This window comes from Quercus robur, chromosome 4 (assembly GCF_932294415.1).
Source record: "Quercus robur chromosome 4, dhQueRobu3.1, whole genome shotgun sequence".
NCBI classification, from domain to species: domain Eukaryota; kingdom Viridiplantae; phylum Streptophyta; class Magnoliopsida; order Fagales; family Fagaceae; genus Quercus; species Quercus robur.
In genome coordinates this window covers 28,805,576-28,815,794 of record NC_065537.1, presented here as the reverse complement: position 1 = coordinate 28,815,794, position 10,219 = coordinate 28,805,576, and the positions used below count along the sequence as shown (strand labels likewise).

At 39.3% G+C, this 10,219-nt stretch overlaps 1 protein-coding gene across 2 annotated transcripts in view; it reads right to left on the bottom strand.

The window, feature by feature from the left end:
* Positions 1-410: 410 nt before the first annotated feature.
* Positions 411-10,219, bottom strand: part of LOC126721078 (wall-associated receptor kinase-like 8) — a 75,524-nt gene continuing 65,715 nt past the window's right edge. The window contains exons 1-4 of one of the 2 annotated variants that reach the window (XM_050424081.1): positions 5,403-5,576; positions 4,457-5,251; positions 2,719-2,844; positions 411-1,735 (exon numbers count right to left, since the gene is read on the bottom strand). In XM_050424081.1, the coding sequence (XP_050280038.1) occupies positions 534-1,735; positions 2,719-2,844; positions 4,457-5,219 (2,091 nt within the window). In that variant the 5' untranslated portion in view covers positions 5,220-5,251; positions 5,403-5,576 and the 3' untranslated portion in view covers positions 411-533. Of the gene's footprint in view, positions 1,736-2,718; positions 2,845-4,456; positions 5,252-5,402; positions 5,577-10,219 lie in introns of those variants that run through there. The other variant, XM_050424080.1, reaches the window with a different exon arrangement.

Sequence of the window (10,219 nt, the reverse complement as noted above, 5' to 3'; positions counted from 1 at the left end):
ATTATTGAATTAATTAGGTTAAAGTATGAATATGTAAAATGTTTTATTTTTTTATTTTTTATAATTTGATATTAGCAATAGAAGAGGAGGATTTGAATATTGGTTGTCTTTATTGGAAACATCAAGAAGCGTCAATTGAGTTAAAAAACTCTTAACATTTTTTTTTTTTTTTTGACAAACAAGAGTATCTAGACCTCTTTAAGTATTTGACTATTATTTTGGATGTATGTCATCTTTTGTCATTTCTCACATCTAAAAGCCTTTTTATCAATTTGGTCACCAGCCATGAATAATAATTTCAAAATACTTTATCATTGAAGTTTGCTAAACATTCTAAACACTAAATTTTTATATCGTCAAAACTCAACGGTTAAATTATACTTCCCATGTTAATACCAAAACAACTTAAATAAGACCAAACATAGATATAATATCATTATTGCTACTCTACTAGTGGGAATCTAAAATTAGTAATATGATTTGATAATAGTTTACAACATGAAACAAAAATAAAAATGTACATAATTTATTAATCAAATTGATTTAAAGGATAAAAGTGGTAGGGCGTCTGATGATGAAGTTGAACCTAATTCTAAACATGAACTTGCTGAAATTGAAACGTCATTCTGTGGCCCCATTTCTTCATTTCTAACATATTCAAGTTCATCAAAATTTGTTTGAACATGAGAAACTTTTTGAACTCCCTCTAATTCCATCATGATCTCTAACATGGTAGGTCGTTTCTTTCCATTCAAGTGCAAACATCTTTTTGCAAGGTTAGCAATTGCGATGACTTCATCTTTATTACAAACCTTGCGTACTTGAGTATCAAGTATATCAAAGAGACAGTTCTCTTTTAATGAATGAACAAAATACGTAGATAGATTCCGACTTTCTGCTGATCTTGTCGAAGAAACTGGTTTTTCTCCTGTTAAAAGCTCAATAAGGACCACTCCGAAACTATAAACATCACTTTTGTCTGTAAATTGACTTGTTTGAAAGTATTCTGGATCCAAGTAGCCAAAAGTACCATATACTAGTGTGGTTACATGAGTTTGGTCAATGGCCACTGATCTTGAAGTGCCGAAATCTGCTACTTTTGCTCTATATTTGTCATCAATGAGTATGTTTGAAGATTTTATGTCTCGATGGTAAATGGGCAGTGAAGCTGCAGAGTGTAAGTATGATAGAGCTCCCGCAATTTCTGTGGCAATTCTTAAGCGCATCTCCCATGTTAGCAATGGAAAATCTTCATTTTCTTCGTGGAGATACTGAAAAAGTGTGCCATTGGAAATGAATTCATAAACTAACAAAGGAACTTCTGTCTCAAGACAACACCCGAGTAGTTTAACCACATTTCTATGATTGATTTGTGAAAGAATGATAATCTCATTAACGAATTGTTCAATATTTCCCTCATCCACTGTATTGCACTTTTTAATTGCCACAATTCTTCCATCAATTAACATTCCTTTATAAACTGTACCTTGTCCACCCTTACCAAGTATTCTATTTTCATTAAAACGATCAGTTGCAATTTCCAACTCCTTTGAATTGAATAATTTTGCCTTCTGAACGTTGTTTTCATTTGAAGATAATTGTTGTTGTAATAACAAACCACCATTCCTTTTGAAGAATTTTTGCTTAAGCTTGATTTTGTTTCTTTTCTTTATCACTTTGTATAACCTCCAAATAACAAGGAGTAGAAACAGTACCCCAAAGCTTGGAGAAATAACTGCATACATCAAGCAAAAAAAATAGAAATATCACCACAACAACCTATTTTTATTTTTTTATTTATACGGTTAGAAACATTGGCCTAAAAATTTAGGTTGTAGAAAAATATGAATAAGTGTAAATATATTTGGAGATAATTACAATGATTTGGAAACATCTTTCCCGCTAAAAGTTGCCAACTTTTTTTTATTCTACATTAATATGTTCTCACAATATCCACAACCTAAATAAGTGTTAACTCCTAATTAATTTCTTGGGAGAAAGGGAATTTACTATTAGGTACTTGATTTTTTAGTTAACAGTTCAATTATGTAATGGCTTTCTGAGACTGGGATATTTTGTCACTTGTCTAACTTTTCAACGTGTCCCTGGGCTGTCCTGCCTTAAATGAGCTTCAACACCTAATTGATGAATTCTTATAAAATTTTTAATTTCAAAAATCTAAATTGAAATGAAGAATTGTACAACTTTATAGAGAAAGTTTATTTCTAGATAGATCTGTAATCTGTGGAAAAATAAAGAAGAGTGATGAGTAATGCAATTCAGCTAATAGTCTGAAACTATCAAGTTATAGGAGGTACGATTATATCTTTTAGTGATAGATTGCCAAGAAAACAGAAATTAAAAGCTAATTGACTTTTTATGTGCTTCATTTTCTAAATTTGCATTTAATTTAGTAAACTAAACGTGTATGAAATATAGTTTTTTTTTTTTAATAACTTTTTCTTATCGGTGATCTAGCTCGGAAAGTAGAATCAATAAAATCCATAAAAAAGAATTAACTAAAAAACAAAATAATTTTAAGAGAATTAAATGGAAATTAGAATTATAAACACTGTAGAGTTACACTAGTTGTCAGTTGTACCGTCCCTCTTAATGTCATGATCCTTATGCCATAGCATATCCTAGTCATGTAACCAAGATCTTGCTATTATTTTTCACTATATTCATTTTCCAAATTTAATGAGCAATAGGACATACCTAGAATGGCTATCTTCAATGGAGACTTTCGCTTGTTGCAATTGTAACTGCCTTTTGTATTCTCACACTCAAAATTGTTGGCACATCTGGGATACTTTTGCTTTTCGTCTTCGCATTCATTTATATCTGATAGGAATAAGATAACACTTAAATTAATTAATTTTTTGTGCATTTTGGTGTTTACACTTTACATACATATCTTTGCTCACTTATATAGGCAACAGAGGTTTGGGCAAATTAAATTTGTTGCTCACTCATATTGGCAATAGAGGTTTCAAAAGTACTAAGCACAAGTCGTTCTTCAAAATTGATTTGGGTTAAATCTAAGGAGGCTAATCAAGCTCAAACACCTTATTACAAGGATTGTCTGGGTTCTTAAGCATTCGGGAGAACAGAAGCAGACTCTAAACATCAACAGAAAACACCAAAAAAATGTTATGGCTCAATCAAAAGCTGAAAGTAGAAAACCAAAAGGTGGTCGGAGCCAATTGCAAGTGAATCGCTTTAGCTTTTTCAGGCTTTGTGGCACAACGCAAATGCTATTTTAGCAAAGGCTTAAGACACCGATAGGTTTAAACATAGAAATAAAAAAGGGATAAATTACAACAATTATCATTGAGAATTTAGGAAGTAAAACCCCCCACTTGAGGTTTGTATAAATGTGAAGATTAATTCATGCCCTCTAAAAAGTGGGATTTCATTAACAATTCTAACCCAAAAGATGAGATGACATTCCCTCTCATGAGTTTGATCATGAGATGACACACACATATATAGAGGTTGGGTTTAAGTTACATCATATGTAACTTTAAGTAATATCACACTATTTAATTTCTTGTTATTGGAATAATAATTTAAAATTCACACTATATAATTACATATTCTCTATGTTCTTAACATATATGTTGAACGCAGTATATGAGGATAAGTTATTTAAAACCATATATTATTCTTGAATATAATTTAAAATAACGTGGTATTATACATACTTTTAAATTTCAGAAGAATTTTTCTCTATAAAATGATAGTCTCTGTTTAAAAGATGGAACACAAATATGCCACAGTTTTTTGGCCCTATCTTTTGACGTACACTCTAGTTAATTATCTTTTGTTCTCCTCAATGCATTAACAAAATGTAATTTCATCTAATATAATTACTCTTTAGAAACAATTCCAACAAAATACCAAGTATTATTTCTCAAAACCTGTACAGGGCAGAATATGTATGGTATGAAATATGTATGTGTTTCATTTATTATGAATTTGAACAAAAAAAATTCATACAAGTATGATACGAAAAACGTTTAATACATATTTAATATGTTTATTTTTAATTATAAAAAACGTGTATTTTGTAGAGTAAACGAGAGTTTTATTAAGAAATATGTACATACGTGTAATATATGGCATGTGTACTTCACTTACAACGCTCAAAAGAATAAATTTTGCCAATATTAATATTTCCGTTAAAATCGAATCTACTAGAATTTATTTATTAATTTTTTTTTTGGCAATAGTCTTATTAGTACGTATTATTTATTATTAATTTTTTGATATGTATTACGTATTATTTTGGAGGAAGACAATAGTCTTATTGTAAGCAACCTTTTCATCAAGCTGAACGGTCTATAGCTAAAAAGAAAAAAAAAAAAAAGAGTGATCTCTATATGAGTCAAAAAATAAGGCATGTAATGTAAAAAGTAGGGGAAAATCAAAGGTGTTGGTAATAGAAGTTTACCTTGACATCCCATGTTAAGATAAGGATTTCCTTCGTATCCATAACGGCAATAATAATACTTGACGTCGTATCTTGTATAATCCCAATATATATGCCGTCTGTTATACAACGCCTCAAAATCATAGTCATTAGTGAAGTTTAATACAGTCCACTCCAGCACCACAGGAACGTAATCCAAATTCAGAACATGGTTAGAGGCAGAGGGATCTGTCTTATTTAACCATTGTGTCTCTGCTAGGAAGGCACGTTTGCAACTACTCGTGTTTGAGAAAGTAACATTAAGTAGCTGAATCCCATCAGGGACTGTGGTCTGGCAGCAGTCGAACCCTGAGCAATTACCTTTCAACTTTTTATTACTGCAATCCGTCTTGCAACCAACCACCAGCATAGAATCCAGACCAGTAATTGTGGCCAAGTTGTCGCAACCAACCGAAACGAATTTATTCCGATATGACGAGAAGAAAAATGGAGTTCCGGAGAAGTTCACCCGTGCATCACTCGCCGCCGAACTCTGATTTATGCAGTTTGAAGAAGAAATAATAGGCATCTTGACTCGAATGAGTCCGGGCTCAGAAGAATCACCAGTATTATAAGGATCAATAATTCTGATTTCCAGTACCTCCACGTGAATGCTGGGTAAGAAGGCTCCACTTCCATTGCAAACAATTTCATACGTCTCGTGCATGAAGCAACTGCTTCCGATTCCAAACGGATATGGAATCGAAACATTTCCACATCTATCACGACAATTGGGTTTTGCCATAGGTGGTGCTCCTTCTGCTAATCCATAAGCCACTGCCAGCAGAAGTAAGAAAGTAATTCTTATTACAAATGTCACAGCCATTTAATTTCTGGGTGTCTTTTACGGTTCAACAAAGCAATATATATACATATACATACATGACCTTCCAAGAAAAGTATAGCTAGACAAGATATTTTTCCGCACCTTCCGATTTTCTTCCTTCGTTTACTTGGACTTTATAAATGGGCAGAGTCACTGCATTACAACCACAAAATAATATTCCAACTTGTAAACCTAAATTGCGGTCAGTGGAATTTACTTAAGAGATAAATAAGCGGCCAGGAAATCGGCAACAAACCATTAAATTCAACTTCCAATAAGCTTCAAAGATGAAAAGCCCCCTTAATTTGTTTGATCGACTAGTATCAGTAATTATTTGTGAATAAAGGAGTTCATTCCCAAGGACGGAACCAGGATTCAAACTTAGGGGGTTGAATTTCTTTGTTCAAAGATTTAAAAAAATTGAAATATCAATATTAGAGGTTGTCAACAATGCATTATTAGTATTAATTTTTTAATTATTTGTCAACAATATCAATATCAGTTTTTATCGTTGCGGTGATCCGTCCACTTTGTGGCGGTTGTATCACCTTTAAATGCACCGTCCATTTTATGGACTTGTAAGAATTTTCACAGTTTCTGTGATCCGTCCGCTTTGCGGACAATTTTTGTCGTCGTGGTGATCCGTCCACTTTGTGGCGGTTGTATCACCTTTAAATGCACCGTCCATTTTATGGACTTGTAAGAATTTTCACAGTTTCTGTGATCTGTCCGCTTTGCGGACATGTTCCTTGTAGCATATCCATACCCATGCGAAAAATTAAGTTGTCTGTGAATACTTAAATAAATAAAATCCAAGTGCCTGCCCCCTTGGGCTTAAAAAGGCACAAAAAGATTGTATCAAAAGTTGGAGAAAGCGTAGTAAAAGTTAACAGAAAAAATAAATAGGGGAAATTGAAAATCTTTCTCATATTCTTCTTCTTTCTACGGGTAGTATTTCCGAAGATGTTCTGAGTTCCATGGGTGCTGTAGCCTTCGTCCGTCCAATGTCTCGAGGTGGTAGGTGCCCTTCCTTAGCCATGACGTGATCCTGTAGGGTCCTTCCCAGTTGGGGCCGAGTTTTCCTTGTGAGGAGTCTCTGGCGGCACCCATTACTTTCCGTAGCACTAGGTCCCCGACCCTGAAATCCCTATGCCTTACTCTGTTGTTGTAATGTCTCGCCATGAGATTCTGATAGCGTGCTAGCCTTTGCTCGGCCGTCGTTCTGACTTCGTCCAGTAGATCAAGCTGGAGGCGCATAGCTTCTTTGTTCACATCTTCGTCGTAGCTTTCCACCCGGTAGCTGGTGAGCCCCACTTCTGCAGGAATGACAGCTTCTGCCCCATACGCAAGTCGGAACGGTGTTTCTCCAGTGGGTGTTCTTGCTGTGGTCCGGTATGCCCATAGGACACTAGGTAGTTCGTCTGGCCATATGCCTTTTGCTCCTTCAAGACGGGTCTTGATTATCTTGAGTAGGGATCGGTTTGTGACCTCAACCTGACCGTTCGCTTGTGGGTGTGCGGGTGACGAGTAATGATTCCTGATCCCTAGCTCTGCGCAGAAGTCTCTGAAAGCATTGTTGTCGAACTGTTTGCCGTTGTCGGAGACCAGTACCCTGGGTATCCCGTACCTGCATATGATGTTTCTCCAGACAAAACTTCGGATATTTTTCTCCGTGATGGTGGCTAAGGCTTCCGCCTCGACCCACTTGGTGAAGTAGTCTATGCCGACGACCAGGAATTTTAACTGCCTGACTGCTGTAGGAAGTGGGCCCATAATGTCAAGTCCCCATTGCGCGAACGGCCAGGGTGCCGTCATAGGTGTGAGATCTTCAGACGGCTGCCTGATGAAATTGCTGAACCTCTGGCATTTGTCACAAGATTGGACATAGGTTTGCGCATCCTTCATCATTGTAGGCCAGTAGTACCCTGCATGGATCAGTTTATGTACCAGTGACCGCGCCCCTGAGTGGTTTCCGCAGATACCCTCGTGCTCCTCTCTCATTACATAATTCGCCTCTTCTTTGCACAAACACCTCAGGTATGGTCGAGAAAAACCTCTTTTATATAAGATGTCTTTTATCAGCACGAACCGTGATGCCTGGACCTTCAATTTTCTGGCGGCACTTTTCTCATCCGGTAACACTCCAGCCTTTAGGTAGGCGATCAATGGTGTAGTCCAGTTACCCTCAGAGTCCCCAACCTGCATGTTTGTTTCGTTATCGATTAATGAGGATGTTTGTACGAACGACAATACCTGTTCGGGGACTACTACAAACTCGGCTGATGCAGACTTTGCTAGTTGGTCAGCCCACCCGTTCTCTTCCCTCGGGATTTGAACGAATTCGACTTCAATACTGTTGATCCGGTACTTCACTTCTTCCAAGTATTTCTTCATTCTATCGTTCTTGCACTCGTAGTTGCCATTGATCTGACTTGTTACTACTTGCGAATCGCAATGGACAATTACTTTCTCCGCTCCTGCGGCTTTTGCGAGGTCTAGTCCCGCCACCAAGGCCTCATACTCTGCCTCGTTGTTCGTTATTGGAAAATCCAGGCGGATCATGCATCGTATCGTGTCTCCCTGCGGAGTTTGTATTACAACTCCAGCTCCTCCGGCTCGCCTGTTTGAGGATCCGTCTGTGTAGATTTTCCATCGTTCCTTTATTTCTGCCAATTGGTCCTCCCTGAGAGTAAATTCGGCGACGAAGTCAGCTACTGCCTATCCTTTTATGGCCGTCCGCGGGTGGTATTGAATGTCGAACTCGCTTAGCTCTATTGCCCACAAGGCCATCCTTCCTGCTGCTTCCGGGCTGTTCATAGCTTTCCTTAGTGGCTTATTCGTTAAGACAATGATTGTGTGTGCCTGGAAGTACGGCTTGAGTCTTCGCGCAGCTATTACTAGTGCGAAAGCCAACTTCTCCATCTGTGGGTACCTCTCCTCTGCACCACGGAGTGCACGGCTGGTAAAGTAGACAGGTTTTTGTATCCCGTCCTCCTCCCTTACTAGAGCTGCGCTTACTGCGGCATGTGAGATTGCTAAGTAAAGGTAGAGCTCTTCACCTTGCACGGAAGAACTGAGCAATGGTGGAGATGAGAGATACGCCTTTAAGTCGTTGAAGGCCGCTTAGCATTCATCCGTCCACTCAAATGACTTCCTTAAGGTTCGGAAGAATGGTAAGCACCTGTCCGTCACCCTTGAGACGAATCTGTTTAGGGCCGCAATCTTTCCATTTAAACTCTGGACTTCTTTGACCGTCCTCAGGGGTTCCAACTCCATTATGGCCCGTACCTTCTCCGGGTTGACTTCTATTCCTCTCTGGGACACCATGAAACCCAGGAACTTTCCTGCCGTGACCCCGAACGCACACTTGCTCGGATTTAGCTTCATGTTGAATGATCGAAGTGTGTCGAACGTCTCTCGGAGGTCGTCTAAATGATCTTTTTCGTGCAGGCTTTTGACTAACATGTCGTCAACGTAAACCTGGACGTTCCTGCCTATCTGATGTGCAAACATCTTGTTCATTAGCCTCTGGTACGTTGCTCCGGCATTCTTGAGTCCGAAGGGCATTACTTTGTAGCAGAATAATCCCTGGCTGGTGACGAAGGAGGTTTTTTCTTGATCAGATACATCCATCCGGATCTGGTTGTAGCCCGAGAAAGCGTCCATGAAGCTTAGGAGCTGATGTCCTGCAGTTGAATTCACCAGGGTATCTATCTGTGGGAGCGGGTAGCTGTCTTTGGGGCAAGCTCTGTTGAGGTCTGTGAAGTCTACACACATCCGCCAATTCCCGTTTGCCTTTTTTACCATAACGACGTTCGCCAGCCAGTCGGGATAGTATACTTCTCTGATGAAGCCTGCCCCTAGTAACTTCTGAACTTCCTCGGCTATGGCCTTATCCCGCTCCTGGGCGAAAGCTCGTTTCTTTTGCCGGACTGGAGGAAAAGAGGGTGACACATTCAACCTATGGACCATGACTGATGGGTCAATACCCGGCATGTCTTCATGGTTCCAAGCGAAGACGTCTTGGTTACTTCTTAGGAAAGTCGTGATCGTCTGACGCACCGGCCAACTGGCTAGCGTGCCGATTTTGGTTGTCCATTCAGGCCGTGCGTCGTCTAGTCTTACTTCTTCTAGCTCCTCAACTGGCTCTGTCGTTACTTTCTGTTTCCCGATACACATCGTCTGCTGTTGATCCTCCATTTCTATCATGGCAATATAGCACTCTCGGGCAGCGACTTGATTTCCCCGCAGCTCTCCTACCCCGTACTCCGTCAGGAATTTAATCATTAAGTGGTACGTTGAAGTTACCGCCTTCCAGGAATTGAGAGTTGGTCGGCCGAGGATGGTGTTGTAGGCGGACGAGCAGTCGACCACGAGGAATGTTACCTCTTTGGTGATTTGCTGAGGATAGTCACCTGCTGTCACTGCTAGAGTTATTGCGCCAAAAGGGAATATCTTTGCACCCCCAAATCCTACGAGTGGGGCGTTCGTTGGGGACAATTGTTCCCTGTCAATTCTCATTTGCTGGAATGCTGGATAGTACAGGATGTTCGCTGAGCTGCCGTTGTCGACGAGTACCCGATGCATATTATAATCCCCAATCTGTAGGCTGACCACCAGCGCATCGTCATGAGGATGGTAAAGTCTTCGAGCATCATCCTCTGAAAAGTGTATGACGGGGTTACCTATTCGCGGCATCTTCGGTACGGATCCTGTGAGTTGGACGCTATAGACCGTCCTAAGGTAGGATTTTCGGGCTTTTTTGGAAGACCCGGCTGCAGCCGTGCCCCCTATTATCATCCGAATGTCCCCTATTGGTGGTTTGGGGCGCTCGTTCTCCCGTCGTGGGGTCTGTTCTTCCGGTTTGTTGGTCTTTTCCCTGCTGATGAACCTTTGTAACTTTCCCTGTCTGATCAGTG